The following is a 20,364-nucleotide window of genomic DNA, read 5'->3' on the forward strand; positions in this document are numbered from 1 at the left end:
CAGTATTTTGAAGGAGATCATCATAGTTGAGTACTAGTCAGACTTAAAGTGTAGCAAACCATTTTCCCAACTATTTCTGTCCAAGACCATTTTATCTCATATCTTTCATGTGTTTGAATTGTCTGTGGTTTTGAAGAGCAGGTAATTAAGATTTAAAACAGAAATTGTCGGGGCGCCTGGGTGGCTCAGTTGTTGGGCATTTGCCTTTGGCTCAGATCATGATGGTGGGGTCCTGATATTGGGCCCTACGTCGGTCTCCCTTTTCAGTGGGAGGCCTGCTTCTCTCTCTCCCACTCTCCCTGCTTGTGTTCCCTCTCACTGGCTGTCTCTCTCAAATAAATAAACCTTAAAAAAAAATAAATTGTCATTTTAATAAGATTAAGATTAGCCTATGAAAATACTTCACATTTTCATAGCATTTGCATTCATTTATGGTAGTAAGAACTTTTTTCTCTTGTTCCAGCTCTCCTTCATTCAGCATTCCCTTATAAATCCAGAGATCTTCTGCTTTGCTGACTATCCCTGTCATACGGTTGCCACTGATATTCTGAAAGCACCACCAGAGGATGACAATCGAGAAATTGCCACATGGTAAAGACTCACCTCTAGCTTTTCTTGCAATACAGAATTAATAGGGAGCAATTATGTAGTTAAAAATTTTACTGAAACCGTATTTTTAGTGAGCCTACTTAAACTTTAAATTTTATAGAGGGTTGTTGATGGATAAAAGTGTATTTTTAGTTTCCTTATCACTAGATACTTATGTTTTTCCTCTGTAAGGTCTGCCAGTGGGTATTCTCTGAAACTGTCAAATATTGGAAGGAAGTTTGTACTTCTCCCTTAGTTTAGACCCCTTTCTTCTGTCTACAGATATGCTTGCTTTCTTTTCTTTGTAAGTAGTCAAGATGGCCAACCCATCAATTCTAATCCTTTCAGCTAAATTACCTAGTTTATTTGAGTTCCAATTCCTAATTTCTGAGGGAGAATCTGACTCTGGCCCAGTACGTTTCTCCTGGAACTCAAGTCACTCCTCTCTAGGAATGTGAGGTAAGGATGCTGAAAGTACTTGCATTACTATTGAAAAAACACACACACCACACACACACACACACACGGTTGGGGGGGGGACATGGGCTGGATTGCTCCCCAAAGATAACTGCTTTGTTTCTTACTTTTTTTCTAACCAGTTTTCTGAGACCCTTTCCCAACACGGAACAAATGATTGAATTTTGGGGGCTCTGGGTGGGATTTTTAGGGCACTTTAAAGCCCTTTAGGTATAGCCAGAACTTCTAAAGTGAGAGATGGTAATAAGCTTCCTGTAACAGGTTAGTTAATACCTGGCTTTTCTGGCGAGATGGTCTCTGTAGCAACTGCTTGACTATTGTAGCACAGTATAAATATGGGTGTAGTTCTTTCAACAAAACATTTACTGAAACAGGCGGTAGGTAGGATTGGTCTTGTGGGTGTAGTTTGCTGATCCCTGTTCTGAAAGATTGACTCCCAAACAGTAGTTTATTCTAAAGTTTGTCCTTTTCTCAGGTGCTGGCAACATTGGATATGCAGGCTTGATTGGTATTTTTTTCCCCGTCAAGTCCAAGTATATAGCAGTATTTCTTTTATAAAACTGAAATGTCATAGCGCATTTAACAATTCCTTAACATCAAGTTTGTCTCAAAAATGTCTAACAGTTTGTATGATGAAGAGTCCAGACAGGGTTTATATGGTTTCTTTCATTCTATAAGTCTACCTTTTCTCATTCTCTTTTTTGAAATACAATTTTGCCATTGATTTGATGAAGTAATAGGATCTTTTATCCTTTAAACTATCCCATGGTATGGGGTATATGTTTCCTCATGGCATTTAATTTGATCTCTGTCGCCATAGTTTTCCTGGACTAACGGTAGAGTAAGATACTGAGATTTGATTAAAGTCAACCACATTCAGCTTCTTGGGGCAAGAATAATGCATAGGGGTTGCTGTGGACTTCTGAATTTGCTTGACATCAGAAGGCACTTAAGTTAGACCTTGGCATTACCAAAGTAAGTTTTCAGGCTCTGTTTTTGTGTAGAATTTTTTGTGTGTATAAATTAGGTCTGTGTTTACATTTTGGGTTTATGACTATTCCTAAATAAAGTCTGTGATGTTGTTTCTATTTTTTATACCAATCACAAAAATCTTTGATGGTATCTCCTTGGTAAGAATGATCCATGATTGTATAAGTGGTCTGTGGTGTCCCCTCTACTAAACCACTTATTGTCAACTTGGACTGCCTTTGAAATTAGTATGAAAGTATACCAGCATATGATTTTAATATGAACACCACCAATTTAAACACTTTTCGAGTTGACAACAACTCAGTTTTATTGTGATAGCTGGTAACACTTATTTGGAAAATACATTTTTGTGTACTTAGGTTTTCATTGACAGTATCTTACCTCCATTCTTCTTAGGAAGAGCTTGGATTTGATTGAATCTCTGCTGAGGCTTGCAGAGGTGGGGCAATATGAGCAAGTCAAACAGCTCTTCAGCTTCCCTATTAAACACTGTCCAGACATGCTGGTATTGGCCTTACTACAAATCAACACCTCTTGGCACACCTTGCGCCATGAGCTCATCTCTACTCTGATGCCAATTTTCCTCGGAAACCATCCTAACTCTGCTATTATTTTGCACTATGCATGGCATGGGCAGGTAAGAAATAGACATTTTTTTCTCTTAATAACTGACATTCTTTGGAGCATGTTCAACTAAATTGTCAATCTTCAGTTATGACACTTTCAAAAAGTGGCACTTCAGCAAAGCTTACTTTATCTTTTAGCATCATATGAGTGTTAAAGTCTAAAACTTCAAAGAACGAGAGGGAAGAAGCAATAAACAAATAAATCAGTACCACGAAAGCTCTGTACTACAAGGGCACCAGTATGCTTTTGATAATAGTGAGGAGCTTAATTATTTATCATGGAGCCAGAAGGTGCTCATGTCACTTTTTATTTTTTTTTTTTTATTTTTTTTAAGATTTTATTTATTTATTTGACAGAGAGAGATCACAAGTAGATGGAGAGGCAGGCAGAGAGCGAGAGAGAGGGAAGCAGGCTCCCTGCTGAGCAGAGAACCCGATGCGGGCCTCGATCCCAGGACCCTGAGATCATGACCTGAGCCGAAGGCAGCGGCTTAACCCACTGAGCCACCCAGGCGCCCTTTTTTTTTTTTTTTTAAGATTTTATTTATTTTAACAGTAAACAGAAGAAGATTATAAATCAGTTTACTTGACATATTTTGTCTTTTATCCATATCCAGCATCTACGTTTTATTTTAGATTCTGCTGAAATGCCGTTTAAGCCCTGTGCTTTCCCTCCCTAAGTCTGTAGAATTGATTTAATCTGTAAATATATTTTGTTCATTGAATTTTTTCCCCTAATGCCCTATTATATTTTTAATAATGACAAATTCAGAATCTGTAGAAAAAGCAGTTATTTATATCAAGTGCCCCCCTTTTTAAAGATTTATTTAATATTTATTTGAGAGAGAGAGAGAGAGAGAGAGTAGGGGAAATAGCAGAGGGAGACAGTCTCCAAGCAGACTCCCCACTGACTGTAGAGCCAGACACAGGGCTCAGTCTCCTGACCCCGAGATCATGACCTGAGCCGAAACCAAGAGTCAAGACGCTTAACCAACTGAGCCACCAGGGCTCTGCTCAAGTGCCTTTTTTTTTTTGGGCTATTTTTTTCTTTAGTCATTTTAATTTTCACTAGTTCACATTATATACAAGTACTTTAAAAAATTTGTTACGAATCATTTATATTGAAAATGTTCACTTTAGTTCTATGCTATTCAGTCAGCTCTTCATTTTTAGACTCAAATTATGTGGTAAACTTAGAGTTTACAGAATGTGTAACAAGCATTTATCCAAAAGCTTTGCAGGCCAGGTATTTTTAGGTCTTTATCACCACAGCTATAAGGTAGAAAGGACAGACCAAAAGGAGCTGCATCTCCTCACTCCTTGTTCAATACTTGTTTCATTTGGATCTTCTGTCGCTCTAGGACAGTAACTGTAAAGTGATTTAGGTATAGTGATAGCAGTTGCCTTGCCATTCCTTCTCTGAGAACTAGTCACTAAATTCCAACTTAATTTCTTTCATTCAGCTGCAAGTCTTTAGATCAGTTCTCAAAGCCAGGCTGTTTTCTGGAAATAAAGAAAATTGGATAATTACAGAAAAATGGACATTCTCATTTGTGACAATAGCTAGATGTTGTAAAATGTACGAGTACCATTCCTGGAATACTACACTGTGCAACATGAGAAATGATTACCTTAAACCAATTTTAAAAGCTTATAGACCAGTAATTCTATAATTTAATAATAAGGAATTTATACAGATTTGATGTATCTTCATGTTCACATTGTATTCTCTTCTGTTTGAAAATGTATTGGCAGGTGTTTTATAGGATAAATTTTTACTCAATGACTGTATGACCCAAGGTTTAGGGACAGGCTTTCATTTGGAAGATCTGGAAATAACTTGACTTTCCTACAGAGAATGTCTGCAATCACTGCTTGAGGATTGAACTTAAAGTCTGCACTGATAGACCTCAATTTTACATATACATATCAAATTAGATTAGCTGGGTGTTTGCAGTAGTGCCTGTAAAAATGTTTAGCAGTACTGATAATGTAACCCCCATTTTTCTTTTTTTAGGGACAGTCTCCCTCAATCCGCCAACTTATTATGCATGCAATGGCAGAATGGTACATGCGAGGGGAGCAGTATGATCAGGCCAAATTGTCTCGAATACTTGATGTGGCCCAGGACTTGAAGGTGAGCTTGGACGGACAGGCTAACACTTTTTTATTAATGAGAAAAGGAAGCTTTTTAAATAAAGATTCATTTGTTTTGGAGAGAGAGGAGGAGTATGAGCAAGGGTGGGGCAGGGCAAGTGGGGAGTGGCAGAGGGAGAGAGAAAACTCAGGTTGACTTCTTGCTGAGTGTGGAGGCTGACACAGGGCTGGCTTTATGACCTTGAGATCATGACCTGAGCCAAAGTCAAGTTGGGTGCTTAACTGACTGCACCACCCAGGCGCCCCAGAAAACATTTTTCATGTAACATAGATGCCTTAGGAATAATTCAAATTTAACTAGTTCTTAGCTAGATTAGGTTGATATTTACAGTTTGCCTTGTTAAGTACAAAGGGTTTAGAGGGAAGGTGGTTTTAGAAAGGTAAGAAATGAGGGTGCCTTGGTGGCTCAGTCAGTTAAGAATCTGCTGTTGGCTCAGGTCATGGTCTTGAGATTGGGCCCCTTGCTGAATGGGGAGTCTGCTTCTCCCTCTGTCTCCCTGCCCCCATCCCTGCTTCTTGCTCTCTCTTAAATAAATAAGTAAAATCTTTGTAAAAAAGTGAAAAAAGTGTTTTCACTTCTCAGTACATTTGATTGAGTTTTGTTTTGTCTTCTGTGATAGTTGCAAGGCTATTTTAAAGCAAGTGATAATTGACTTTCATGTAGTATGTTAGATATAATTTGTGGGGAAACTGGTTGGGTTTCACCCTTTTGGAGGTTTTATTAGCATTCATGGTATCTTTTGACAAGTAGTCTGACACTTGATGTCTTTCATCAGTAGGTGCATAGTACTGGTGTTGAAGTTGTGCTTAGGTTGGAGTAAGTCTGAGTTTAAATTTTTAAAAATGGAGTATTGATTTTCATGCATTGTGTCTTGCTCTGACTTAGGTTGAGTTATTTTCAGAAGCACAGGGTAAAGTCATGTGTTTGTCCACCTTTGAAATGTGATCTTATTTTTAGTAAAAACTAATATCACCAATGAATTATACTAAGCTACTTAAAAAATAATGACCAAGAAGATATTAGCACTATGTTTTATTTAGACTTGTTTGTAAAAGTAAAACCAGGGGACAGAGAATAGAACAGAATGAGAGAAAGATACTTAATTGCTTAACAGGTTGTTTTTTTTTTTTTTTTTTTAAGATTTATTTAAAAAAAAAAAAGATTATTGGAGGGAGAGGGTGTGTGCATGTTGGGGAAGGGGGAGGAGGGGGTAGAGGGAGAGGAATAGACAAAAATCTCAAGTAGACTCCCTAATGAATGGGGAGCTTGCTGTGGGGCTTGATCTCACTGCTTTGACATCATGACCTGAGCCAAAATCAAGAGTTGTAACGCTTAACTGTCTGAGCCATCCAGGCATTCTGACTTAAAAGTTTCTGATATTCTTTTGTTTTAGGCCTTGTCAATGCTGCTAAATGGTACTCCATTTGCCTTTGTTATTGACCTTGCTGCACTTGCTTCACGTCGTGAATACCTCAAACTTGATAAGTGGCTCACAGATAAAATTCGAGAGCATGGAGTAAGCAGGATTTGTCCATTTATTACTGCTTTAAAATTTTGATGGCTTAATTAGTTAGACAGTGGCAATGAAGATATTACTTTGCGGATTTTAGTCATACTGTCTTTTAATAGTCTTTAATCTGAAAGCAATTTATCTTAAGCCTCAAAGCAGTTAAGATCAGTTTCATATAAACTCAAAGATTTTCTTTTTTCTAGGAGCCTTTTATCCAGGCATGTATGACTTTTTTAAAGAGACGGTGCCCTTCTATTTTGGGTGGACTTGCTCCAGAGAAAGATCAGCCCAAAAGTGCTCAACTTCCTCCAGAAACTCTGGCGACAATGTTGGCCTGTTTACAAGCTTGTGCAGGGTAAGAAGAGTATGTTTACATAGGACTGTTTAGTATTGGAATTGGATTATATGAATAAATTGTTTGGGGAAAGAGGGGTTGAGTGATTAAAAGTGACAGCAGCTTAGATAATCCAGTCATTTTTAAATCCAAAGTGCTATACTAAAAATACGTATTCGATCCATTTGAGTTGATTTTTTTGTATATGAGTGTAAGGAGAGGTTCAGATTCATTGCTTTGCATATGGATGTTCAGTTGTCCCAACACATTTGTTACTGTCTTTCGAATTGTGTTCTGAAAAGTTGCCTGAAATGTGGGGGTTTTATTTCTGGATTCTCAGTTCTGTTGATCTATACATGTTGATCCTTTTGCCAGGACCATGCCATCTTGATGCTGTAGCTTTTCAGTGAGTTTTGAAATTGGGGAGTGTGAATCCTTTTAACTTTGTTCCTTTTCAAGATTGTTTTGGTTGTTCTGGGTCCCTTATATTCCCATATGAATTTTTTTTTTTTAAAGATTTTACTTATTTATTTGACAGACTAAGATCACAAGTAGGTGGAGGGTGGGGTAAGCAGGCTCCCTACTGAGCAGAGAGCCAGGTGTGGGGCTGGATCCTAGAACCCTGAGATCATTACCTGAGCCGAAGGCAGAGGCTTTAACCCACTGAGCCACCCAGGTGCCCCTCCATATGAGTTCTTGCAAAGTTGTGAAGATCATCACTGGAATTACATTGAATCTTTATATCATTTTGGGAAGTATTGCCATTTTATAATACTAAGTTTTGTGACTCATGAATTTTATTTAGGTCTTTAATTTTTTTCAGTGATGTTTTGTCCTTTTCAATGTATAAGTCCTAATCTTCCTCTGTTGTATGTATAGTTTCTTTTGTACAAGTCAGGTAATGGCGTGAATAGTTTTTTCTCCTTCCCATCTTTTTTTTTTCTCTACAGTGAACCTGCAGTCTGATGTTGAATAGAAATGGCCAGAGTAGACATTCTTGTCTTGTATTTGAATTTAGAAGGTGTTTAACCATTAAGTGTAATGTTGGCTGTGGGTTTAGATACCCTTCAGGTTGACGTTTCCTTACCTTTAATTCTAGTTAGTTGCATGTTTTATCATGAAGATATTTTATTAGATGCTTTTGTCTGTATCTCGTGAGGTTATTGTGTTTTTTTTTATTTTGTTATGCATATTAAGTGAAATTTGGATGTTAAAAAATCTTGCATTCACTTGGTCTTTGTGTATACTACTTTTTACATGTTGCTGAATTCAGTTTGCTAGTATTCGGTGAGGGCTTTTGTGTCTGCATCCCTAAGGGATATTGTTCTGTGGTTTTCTTGTTTTTTGTTTTTTTTTTTTTTTTTTTTGTCTGGTTTTGATTATCAGGGTAATAATAGCCTCATGTAGTGAATTGATAAGTGTTCTTTCCCTTTCCTCTTTAAATTGTTGTGAGAAAAATTGGTGTCAATTCTTTAAATGTTCCGTAGAATTAAGCAGTGAAGCCATCTGGTCCTGAGCTTCTGTCTCTTGTTATAGATGTAAACAGATGTATACAGATTTTTTTTTTTTAAAGATTTTTATTTTTAAGTGATCTGTACACTCAGTGGTGCCTTGAACTTAACAACTCTGAGACCATGAGTCACATGGATCTATTGACCCAGCTAGCCAGGTGCCCCTAGGGAAATTTTCATCCCCCCCCCCCCCCCCTTTGAATCAGTTTTGGTCATTTTTGTCTTCTCTAGGAGTTTGCCCATCTTGTTCCTTTATACTATCTCCTTATACTCTTTCTCACTTCTTTCAGGTTGGTGGTGAACTTCTTTCAGTTCCTGGTTTTAATAATTTGAATCTCTTCTTTCTTCCCTTCCTCCCTCACCACCCTTTTCTTTTCTTTTTTTTTTTTTCTTTTTTTTTTTTAAAGATTTTATTTATTTATTTGACAGAGAGAAATCACAAGTAGGCAGAGAGGCAGGCAGAGAGAGAGGAGGAAGCAGGCTCCCTGCTGAGCAGAAAGCTCGATGCGGGGCTCGAACCCAGGACCTGGGATCATGACCTGAGCCGAAGGCAGCGGCTTAACCCACTGAGCCACCCAGGCGCCCCACACCACCCTTTTCTTGTCATTGTGGCTAAATGTATGTCAGTCTTGTTAACCTTTTTCAAAGAAGCAACTTTTGATTTCGTTTTTATCTGTTGTTTTTCTTTTTTCCATTTATTTCAGCTTCTTATTTTGTGTTTAGTTTGAACTTTTTTTTTTTTTAAGGTTTTATTTATTTGTCAGAGAGAGAGGGAGAGAGAGCGAGCACAGGCAGACAGAATGGCAGGCAGAGGCAGAGGGAGAAGCAGGCTCTCCGCCGAGCAAGGAGCCCGATGTGGGACTCGATAGTTTGAACTTTTTAAAATTTACTAAGATGAAAAGTTTGATTTTCTGTTTGAGATTGTTCTTGTTTAATTTGGGGTGTTTATCGCTTTGAATTTCCCCCTATGAAATGCTTTAAGTTTGGTATTAAGTCATCTGAAAGTATTTTGTAATTTTCTTTGACCCATATAAGTTTGTTGTATTTAATTTTCACATATTTGGGAATACCTAGTTTCTCTTAACTAATTTTTAGTTTTATTCAGTTGTGAGTGGAGAATATGCTTTACATGATTTTATAGTCTCTTGAAATTATTGAGTTTATCATGTGGCCTAACAGGGTCTATCCTGGAGAATTTTCCATGTGCCCTTGAGAAGGATGTGTATAGTCTGCTGTTGGGTAGGGTGTTCTGTATGTTTGTTAGGATTAGTTGGTTTAATAGTGTTGCTGAAGTCTGTGTTCCTTGTTTAACTGCTCTGTAGTTCTGTTTTTTTTTTTTTTTTAAAGTGAGGTATAATTGACATTGTGTCAGTTCATGTATGTGTTCATTTGACACATTTATATATTGCAGTGTACAGTTAAAATAGTGTTAGCTAACCTGTCACACCACGTAATTATCATTTCTTCTTTTTTTTTTTGTGGTGGGTGCAATTAAGATCTTGTCTCTCAGCAACTTTGAAGTATATAATACACTATTGCTGACTATCAGTTATTGATAATAGAGTATAGAAGCCTCCAACTATTTTTGAGTTGTTTATTTCTCCCTTCAGTTTTCTCTTCATGTGTTTGGGGGCTCTGTTTTTAAAGGTATGTATGCTTATGATTATTATATGTCTTCCTGTAAGAAGGATTGGCCTTTTTATTATTATAAAATCCTTTTCTTATTTCTTGTTAAGTTTTTACTTTATGGCTACATTTTGTCTCTCATTAGTGGAGCTGATGTAGTTCTCTTTTTGTTAATGTTTGCATGGTATCTTTTTTCATCTTTTATCTTCAAGTTATAGAAGTCTTAATCTAAAGTGAGTCAGTTCTGGACAACATATAGTTGGATTATTATTTTTTTTAATCCATTTGATCATCTCTTAATTGGAGTATTTGATCTATATATATTTAATGTGATTACTGATAAGGTAATTTATTCATGTCATTTCTATTTTCCTGTATATTTTATGTCTTTTTTTTCTTTTATTTCTCCATTACTGCCTCCTTCACTGTTAAACATATTATCTTGTAGTATATCATCTTAATTCCCTTGTTGTTTCCTTGAATATATGCTTTTATGTTTTCCCTTTGTAAGTTAACCTGTTAAAATTAACATCTTAACTTAAAACACCCTAGTTCTGATTAATACCAACTGAATTTCAATAGAATGCAAAAATTTACTCATATAGCTCTGTCCTCTTTCTCCTTCATTGAGCTGCTATTGTTAGAGTACACCTCTCTACATAGTGTTATCATCAAAAAAGGTATAATTATTACCTTGTGTGGTAATTATCTTTTAAATCAAGCAGGAGGTAGGTCTCTGGCAAGCTGTGGATGCTGTTCTCTGTTCTGCAGGGTGGAGTTTGTTAAAACTGTCAAGAGAAAGTCTTGCTTTAAGAGATACCAAATGGACATTAGAAGATGAGAGGATATAATGGATTACTATGTTCAGAAACACTTGGTAATTTAGGATAAAAATAAGTACAACACATCCAAATATAGAATGATAGTTCAAGTAGCTAAGAGAAGGATCATTTGTCAGATTGCTTATGCCAGTATAGAAGGAGATATGATTATTTTTGCAGCTTATGCTCATGAATTCCCAAAGTACAGTGTGAAGGCTGACCTGACAAATTACACTACAGCATATTGTAGTGGTCTGCTACTGGCCTTTGGTAGGTTTGGCATAGACAAGAGCTGTGAAGGCCAGGTGGAGGTGACTGGAGATGAATACAATGTGGAAAGCATTGACGGTCAACCTGGTGTCTTTACCTGCTTTTTGGATGCAGGGCTGGCCACAACTGCTACTGGAAATATTTTGTGGCCCTCGAGGGACCTGCGGATGGAGGTTTGTCTGTCCCTCATAGTACCAAATGATTCCCTGGTTTGGAAAGCAAGGAATTCAGTGCAGAAGTACATCGGAAGCATATGGGTCAGAACATTGCAGATTATATGCATTACTGAATGGAAGAAGATGAAGACGCTGACATGAAACAATTCTCAGGGGACCTGCCTGGCTCAGTCAGTGGAGCATTTATTTGACTCTTGATCTTGGGGTTGTAAGTTTGAGCCCCACACTGGGTATGGAGATGACTTTAAGGGGGGGGAAAAAAAAGAAAAGACAATTCTGTAAATATATAAAGAACAAAGTAACTCTAAACATGGTGAAGATGTGTAAGAAAGCTCATGCTGCTGTATGAGAGAATCCAGTCTATGAGAAGGAGCCTAAGAAAGAAGTTAGAATAAGTGGAACTGTCCCAAATTCTCTTGGCCCTGAAGAAAGATGAGGTAGCTCAGAAGAACTCAAACTTTCGCAGAGCTTAGGAGCAGGCCACTGAGAGCTAATAAACCAAACCATAATTTCTATAAATATTTTTTAGGTACAGACAATAATAAACTTACCAAGCCAGAAAAAGAAAGATCAAGTAAGAGATTAAAAAGATATAAATTAAAAAACACACACTGTGTTTTATATTTATCTAGGTCACTGGGCTGGTGCTCTTACTTGTTTCATGTGAACTCAGGGTACTGTGCAGTGTCCTTTCATTTCGGCATAAAGGATTCCCTTTATTTCTTGTTAGGGTAGATTATTTAAGAATAAATTCCCTCAGTTTTGGTTTAAGTGGGAAAGTTTTAATTTCTCCTTTGTATTTCTTTTTTTATTTTTTATTTTTTATTTTTTTAAAGATTTTTTTTATTTATTTATTTGACAGACAGATCACAAGTAGACAGAGAGGCAGGCAGAGAGAAAGGAAGGGAAGCAGGCTCCCCGCTGAGCAGAGAGCCCGACGTGGGGCTCGATCCCAGGACCCTGGGATCATGACCTGAGCCGAAGGCAGCGGCTTTAACCCACTGAGCCACCCAGGCGCCCCGTCTCCTTTGTATTTCGAGGATAGTTTTATAATAGAGGATTCTTGATTGTTACTCCTTTTCCTTCAGTTCTTTGAATATGCCATCCCAGGGCTTCCTGGCTTCCATAGTTTCTGAGGGGACATCAGCCGTTAATTTATTTTGAGGCTCCCTTGTATGCACTACATTGCCTCTCCTTGCCATTAAGCGGCTTACATTATCTTTTTTTCTTTCACCAGTTTGATTATGTTTCTAGGTTTGGACCTTGTATGTTTATATTACTTGGAGTTTTTTGAGCTTCTTGGGAGTCTAGATTAATGGTTTTCATCAAATTCAGGAAGTTTTTAGCTGTTATTTCGACAAATACTCTTTTTGCCCCTTTTCCATCTCCTCTCTCCTTCTGGAACTCCCATTATATATGTCTTGATACGTTTGGTAGTGTTCCACCGGTCTCTGAGTTTATTTTTTTCCACTTTTTTCTTTCACTTTTTCAGGCTGGATAATCTTAGTTATCTTCAGATTCTTGGATTCTCTTGCCTGCATGAATCTGTTCTTGGGAACCTGTAGTGAAGTTGGCAGTTACTACATTTTTCTTTTCTCCTTTCTTCTTCTTTCCTCTTTTCCTCTAGAAGATTTTTTTTTATTTATTAGAGAGAGCAGCAGAGAGAGAGGGAGATCCTGCTGTTGAGCAGGCAGCCCATTTCGGGTCTTGATTCCAGGACTCTGGGATCATGACCTGAGCCAAAGGGAGACATTTAACTGGCTGAGCTATCCAGGCCCCCCAGTTACTGGATTTTTCAACTCTAAAAGAATTCTTTTTTTAAAATTTTACTTACTTATTTAAGGAAGTTACTACACCCAGTGTGAGGCTGAAACCCATGACCCCAAGATCAAGAGTTGTGTGCACATCAACTAAGCCAGCCAGGTGCCCCAAGAAATAATAATTTCTAGATGCTCTATCTTGAGGAACATCTTTTTTTTTTTTTTTTTTTTTTTTTTTAAAATTCAGAGAGCAAGAGAGAGCATGATCAATTGAGGGGAGGGGCAGAGGGATAGGGAGAGAGAATCCCAGGCAGGTTCCGTGTTGAGCCCCATGTAGGGATCATTCCCACAACCTGAGATCAGGACCTGAGCCAAAACCAAGAGTAGGATTCCCAACTGACAGAGCCACCTCTCCCCCCATAGGATTTTAATTTTTAAGAAATCTCTACACCCATCATGGGGCTAAAACTCAAAACCCTGAGATCAGGACTTTGTATGTTCTACCAACTCAGCCAGCCAGCCAGCCAGCCCTTGAGGGGCACCTTTTTAAAGTTTTTCTTGTAGTTCTTTCTAACATGCTTTACTTCAGTGGTTTTTTTTTTTTTTTTTTTTTTTCTTTTTTAAGATTTTATTTAGGGGCGCCTGGGTGGCTCAGTGGGTTAAAGCCTATGCCTTCAGCTTGGGTGGTGATCCCCTGGTCCTGGGGCTCTCTGCTCGGCGGGGGGGCCTGCTTCCTCCTCTCTCTCTGCCTGTCTCTCTGCCTACTTGCGATCTCTGTCTGTCAAATTAATAAAATCTTTTATTTATTTGACAGAGATCGCAAGTAGGCAGAGAAAGGGAGGCAGGCTCCCCGCTGAGCAGAGAGCCCTGTGTGGGGCTCGATTGCAGGACCCTGGGGATCATGACCTGAGCTGAAGGCAGAGGCTTTAACCCACTGAGCCACCCAGGTGCCCCTAACTTCAGTTCCTGAAACATATTGAAATAAGTGATTTAAAGTCTTTGTCTACTAAGGCCAGCATTTCTTTTCTCAGGACAGGTAGTGTCGTCTCCCCCCCCTCCCCCGCCCCGCCAGAATTTCTTACTAAATTCTGATTTTTTTTAAAAAAGGTTTTATTTATTTACTTGACAGAGATCACAAGTAGGCAGAGAGAGAGGAGGAAGCAGGCTCCCTGCTGAGCAGAGAGCCCGATGTGGGGCACGTTCCCAGGACCCTGGGATCATGACCTGAGCTGATGGCAGAGGCTTTAACACACTGAGCCACCCAGGTGCCCCTCCCAGGACAGTTTTTGATGATAGCATTTTATTGCTGTGTGCAGGCCATGCTTTACTGTGTTTTTGTTTTTGTTTTGCATATCTTGTAATTTGTGGTTGGAAACTGGTAAGTCAAAATAATGTGTGAGTTCTTGAAATCAGGCACCCACCCCCACCTCTGTTTTTTGTTTTGTTGCTTTTTTCTTTCATTTAGAGAGGTTTTGGAACTATTTCTGTCGTGTCCATATTCTTTTTTGTCACCTTAGGCCATTGACATTGGGTAGCCTGGTGATCAGCTAAGACTTGGGTGATTTTTTTTTTTTCCCTTTTCTTTAAAAAAAAAAAAAGATTTTATTTATTTACTTGACAGAGAGATCACAAATAGGCAGAGAGGCAGGCAGAGAGAGGAGGAAGCAGGCTCCCTGCTGAGCAGAGAGCCCAATAGGGTGCTTGATCCCAGGACCCTGAGATCATGATTGGGTGATTTTCTTAAATGCCAGAATGAGCAAATTACTCTTTTTCCTGTGTTTTTTTTTGTGCATATTGGGGCACATCTTAACACTGATCACTTGACAATAACTTGTTAGCCTTTATTTCCTTCTTAGAGCCTGAACGTCAACTTGAGGTAAGAGCTTGGTCCGTTTTAGGTCTTTTTGTGGTAATATCACAGATTGACATATTGGCATTGCTCAATACATGTCCAAGGACTTCTTGATTCTCTGGGAAAATCAGAATTCTCCATTTCACCCATGGGAATCTTATTCCCCAAATTTTCCTTTTAAGCTTTTTGGTTAACCTCTTATTTGCTCAAACTGTTATCTTCCACCCTAGGCAGCCAGAAAATTAAAACAGTTCCCTTTAAATGTATCAGCAAATATCTCATGAGGGAAAAGGCTGTGCTTGGCCAGCTCTTAGGTCAGATAGAGATAATCTTGCCATTGTTGTCTCTTAGGGTTCTCTGAGGATGAGGCTTTGGAGATGCCTCAAGCCAGTTCTGAGCCCTGTCCTGTGACTGTCAGGCTGCTGGTTTTTCTCCGTAATGATAGGTTTTCAAGGTTGCTGTCCAGCTGGAGGGGGCGGCATGGGAGTAAAGCAAATTGAGATACTGGAAAGCTTTTATTACCAAGATTCAGTCTTTCTGGAATAAAAATTTCTGGATTGTTATATATCAAGAGTTCATGTATCATATATATGTTATGTATCATATATGTAAGAGTTCTAATATAGTTGATTCTGATAATTTTTGCCACTTTTCTAGTTGCTTTTATGGAGTAGAGAATATTTGGAGATCTTTTTATTTCACCGTTTGCTTATGTACTGTGTATTTTTTTATAATTTCTGAAGCATAATAAACACCTATGAGTCTACTGTGCAGCTTAACCTGTAACATTTTTGGAGCTAACTTTGTCTTCCTCTCCAGTCCTGTTTTCGTAAGCTATCCCATGTAGATCTTGAATTTTATTTTGCTTTTCTCTGCTTTTTGAGAAATTTGCACACATATATCCCTAACTGGGTATTCTCAGGGAGTATTCCTTCCTCAGAGTCATTTGATATTGTTATAGATTGTTACAAGCAGAGAGAAATGTGTTAAGGGCATCTAGTAGGTAAAGGCCGGGGTTGCTGTTAAACATTTTACAGTCCACAGTAGAGCCTCCCAACAACAAAGAATTATCCAGTCCATAGTGCTGATAGTGCAACAGTTGAGAAACCCTGCTCTGTAAGTTCTTAATGTTTTAAAATTTAGTTTTAGAATATTGCCTTTCACATTTGTACATTGTAATCCACCTGGAAGTAAGTAAACTGGAATTAAATACTGGAAATTTAAGGGCATATTGAAATTGGATAAAATGTTTTGTATTTTTTAGTAAGGAGGTGGTTTACCCAACTCCAGGTTTTAATTTCTTTTGTTGCTGTATTAGAAGAACCTGTCTTGTTGAAGAATTTTAATGATGCATGTAAATGCCAAAGAAGGGAAGTTCTTCCAGGTAATAAATACAGAAATAATTATGATGGAGTTATAAACTTCAGTGGCTGCTAAAAGTCATGAGAGAATGTTTGAGGAGCAGGGCGATCACCTAATTTCAGCGTCTCTCCCCAAAAATTACCTTATAATAACAAAGGGGGAAAGAAGTAACATTTCAATGGAGAAGCCTGGCATATGCCACATTAATTTATAGATCAAAGTGATCACCAGCTCTCTATATCATATGCCTCCTAATTAAATGCACTGAGGGGACATCTGACTCTTGTCCTTGGGGTGTTTTGAGTTTAAGCCCACATTGGGTATCGAGATTACTTAAAACAATAATATAAACAAAAAATAAAATGCACGGAGAAGAATATAATGTAACTTATGTGGTAGTCCTGCAACAAACGCATCTAAAATATAAGATATCAGACAAACTCAAATCAAGGGATATTGAATAAATTAACTTTAAAAAAATCAAGTTGGAGGAAGACAAATAACAGCTGATGAATTTCTCTAGTTCAAAGAAGTGGTGACAGCAGTGCAGTGGATCGGATCATGACGCAGGGGAATAATAGCAGTGAAGTATCTTGTGGGAATGATGTAATTTGAATATGGCTTATTTGTGTTAAACTTCCTGATATATATTATTCTATGTAGTTCTATAAGAAAATGTCCTTGTTCTTAGGATAAATGTAGTGAAGTATTTAGGGACAAAAGATAACGTCTTTACATACACTTTTTGGAGGAGAGTATAGAAAGACTGGCTAAACAAATTGGGCAAAATGTAACTAATTGGTGAGTAAAGCATTTATGGGAGTCCCTAATAATATTCTGGTCTCTTTAAGTTTGAAATTGTGTCAAATATAAGAAAGTTTTTTCCAAATGATAAGGAATATTTTAATTAACCATAGCTTGTCAATCTGAGATACCCACTGTTTAATATTTTAACATCTGAAATGATTCATATCATTAGTGATGTCTTAACAGTTGAAATTAGTTTATTTCCTTTTTGTGTAATACAGAAAATATTGTGTCTTAAAATTGAAGGCCTTTTGTATTCATTGCAACATAGTGATTATTATTTACTAGTGGAGACCATTAACCCATGGCATACATGTCTTTGGGATGGTTTCTTATTTATTTGAATGTTTATTTATTTTTAAAATTTCTTTTCAGTGTTCCAGAATTCATTGTTTATGCACATTCATTGTTTATGCAGTGCTCCATGTAATACGTGCCCTCCATAATACCCACCACCAGGCTCACCCAACCTCCCACCCTCCGCCCCTCCAAAACACTCAGATTGTTTTTCACAGTACACAGTCTCTCATAGTTTGTCTCCCCCTGTAATTTCCCCCAACTCCCTTCTCCTCTCCATCTCCCCATGTCCTCTGTGTTATTCCTTATTCTCCACAAATAAGCCATTAACCCATGGCATAGATGTCTTTGGAATGATTTCTTATTTATTTATTTAGTTAGTTAGTTATGGTCTCTTTTTTTAACTAAGAAACTAAGAGGGATCTTTGTGGCTCTTACTCCCACCTTGTTCTTGTTTGGTAACCATTTTCATTTATATTTGGGGGTTATCTTTGCATTTTAAAAAGTATTTGTGGGGGCGCCTGGGTGGCTCAGTGGGTTGAGCCGCTGCCTTCAGCTCAGGTCATGATCCCGGGGTCGATCCCAGGGTCCTGGGATGGAGCCCCGCATCGGGCTCTCTGCACAGCAGGGAGCCTGCTTCCCTTCCTCTCTCTGCCCGCCTCTCTGCCTACTTGTGATCTCTCTGTCAAATAAATAAATAAAATCTTAAAAAAAAATATTTGTGTATTTTCCTCTTTACTACAGTGAAGGGAGAATATTGTATACTCTGTAACAACATGCTTTCATTTGATCAGGTATCCTACAGTTTATTCCATAGAATCAAAGAGCTTTCTTATTCCTTGTAATTGCTGCATAGTACTTCATTGAGTAGATGTTTGTGCTTTATTAAACCAGTTTCTGACTGGTGGACATTCTGATTATTTTTGCTATATATCATAAGTAGTGTTGCAGTAAATAGTGTTTGTAGCCATCGTCTTTGCTAGTGTGTATTTGGGACCATTAGTAGCAGAGCCTATTGGAATAAATGGAAGTGCATGTATAGTTTTACTAGTTACTGGAAAATTTCCCTCCTAGGAAGTTTTTCATTCTGTATAACCACCAGCAGTGAAAATGTCTCTTTCCTCATAGCCTTGCTAGTGGAGTATTTGGTAATCTAAGAGATCACACTGGTATGTCCATGAAGTTTTAATTGCATGGGAGTAGGTATTTGAACTTAGATATATAGAGGCTAGAGAGAGCTAGTCATGTTTTTTTCTGTTTGAAATGTCTTTGTTTGCAGCATCTTTTGGAAATTAACAGTACTAAAGTAAATAAGTAAACTCACACTTGTAGTACTTGACATCTCCCTCTTCTTTTCCATGATCTGTTAATATTTTTTCTTTCCTGCTTTAATAGATGAAAAAAAAAACCCAACTCATTGTTCATTTAAATTCATAATCCGAGTTGGAGCCACTGTGTCTTTCATACTGGTTCAAGTAAGAATTTTGTAGATTGTACTGTAGTGATTTGATGTCTAGTTTTATATTTCATTTCCCAAACATGAAATAATGGTCTTCTCTGACTGACTACTTTTACTTCTTGATGGCAGTAGTAATATTCTGAATTTAGGAGGAAAGATTAAAGACAGAATCAAGTTTGTGTAGAGTTTAGAAATATAAGGGTTTTCTACAGTTTTATGAGGCAGTGATACCTTAAGATGAGAAGGTGGGTTTTTCATTAACCATTTATCCTACTTGACATTTTAGGAATCAGTTCTTTATGTGCTTGACAGGTGTAGTGACTACATGTATATGGTATTTTTATTTATACTTAAATAAATGTTTTGTATTTATGAGAAACTCAGTATTGAGTTTTCTTATCTGTTGGCTTTGCTATATTCAGGTTTGGGCATAATTTTTGGCAAAATGGGTGAGTATATGTAATGTTACTTGGAATGTTTTTAAAAATACATTTGTTGTACCATACAAAAGGCTTAGTTTCAAGGGTATAAATTAGGTATCTCCACGAGAGAGCCGTTGCCCAGAAAACCCTTGTTTAATGATGGATGCAAAGACTTGGGGTATGGTGGAAATTTAGGCACGTGTTCTGTCAGGTTTTCTTTATTAGAAAATTAGGTATGGGGGTGCCAGGGTAGCCCACTTGGTTAAGCATCCAACTCTTGATCTCAGCTCAGGTCTTGATTTCAGGGTTGTGAGTTTAAGCCCCACATTGGGCTCCACGTTGGTCATGGAGCCTACTTAAAAGAAAAAATCAGGTTTGTTTCTTTAGGTATTCTAAGTGATATTTTTTCTCTTCTGTCGTTAGGAGTGTTTCTCAGGAGTTATCAGAAACCATCCTTACCATGGTGGCCAATTGCAGTAATGTTATGAACAAGGCCAGACAGCCTCCACCTGGAGTTATGCCAAAAGGACGCCCTCCTAGTGCTAGCAGCTTAGATGCCATTTCTCCCGTTCAGGTAAATGAATGCTACAACTGGTACATCTGTGTGTGTTCATAGACTTGGAATAGAATAAACTTCTACATCATTTGTAATTTGTCAAATGAAAATTTGTCTAAATTTATTACCTTATAGATACCTGCATGTCTAGCATCCACTACTACATTTTAAAGGAGATCCATAAATAGGCATTATAGTTGAGGATAGACTTTAATCATTAAATAGAACGTGACTCTGAGAGGAAAGGTACAAAACAATTTATTTAGGTAAATGATAAGGGCTTCTTTTTAAAATAAGAGTAACTTAGACTTGAGAAATAAGCACTGCCTTTGAACCTGATGTGTCTTGTTTGTAGCTTCACGGGCCAAGCAACAGTGCTAGAGCATAAGGACTTGTTATAACTGGGGCTCTTCAGCTCTCAACTGAACTGCTCTTTTAAAAACAAGGTACATTTAAGTTACTCCCTGACACCAACCACCCCCCTTCTCTCTGGGAGCAACATATTCCACTTCTCTTTTCATCTGCATTGATTGGCAGATTGGGGTTTAAGAAAAGAATGTTTAGTGATTCTTCAGGGGCCACTTTATAAAAGGCATTTTGTGTACCATTTTCTATGTCATGAACGTCTGAAATAATGACACAAACTAAGAAGCTTGAAAATGCAGTTATAGATATTTTAAAAGATCTTTTGGTGAATAGCTTACCTTGTTTTTTGTTTGTTTGTTTTAAATTAGAGCTGATCTCCTCCAGCCCTCAAGATCT

At 37.7% G+C, this 20,364-nt stretch overlaps 1 protein-coding gene, 1 non-coding gene and 1 pseudogene across 7 annotated transcripts in view; all 3 read left to right on the forward strand.

Moving 5' to 3' along the window:
• CNOT1 (CCR4-NOT transcription complex subunit 1) overlaps positions 1–20,364 on the forward strand; it is a 112,085-nt gene that overhangs the window by 53,286 nt on the left and 38,435 nt on the right. For all 6 annotated transcript variants that reach the window (XM_047711349.1, XM_047711352.1, XM_047711351.1 and 3 more), the window contains exons 12-17: positions 464–591; positions 2,452–2,692; positions 4,699–4,818; positions 6,233–6,355; positions 6,553–6,704; positions 19,470–19,620. In XM_047711349.1, coding sequence (XP_047567305.1) covers positions 464–591; positions 2,452–2,692; positions 4,699–4,818; positions 6,233–6,355; positions 6,553–6,704; positions 19,470–19,620 — 915 coding nt within the window. The remainder of the gene's footprint in view (positions 1–463; positions 592–2,451; positions 2,693–4,698; positions 4,819–6,232; positions 6,356–6,552; positions 6,705–19,469; positions 19,621–20,364) is intronic.
• On the forward strand, positions 10,689–11,581 carry LOC125089255 (60S ribosomal protein L5-like; annotated as a pseudogene).
• LOC125090068 (small nucleolar RNA SNORA50) lies at positions 19,921–20,056 on the forward strand. Its single transcript, XR_007124175.1, has one exon. It is a non-coding gene; the product is annotated as a small nucleolar RNA SNORA50 (small nucleolar RNA).

This window comes from Lutra lutra, chromosome 17 (assembly GCF_902655055.1).
Source record: "Lutra lutra chromosome 17, mLutLut1.2, whole genome shotgun sequence".
NCBI lineage: Eukaryota > Metazoa > Chordata > Mammalia > Carnivora > Mustelidae > Lutra > Lutra lutra.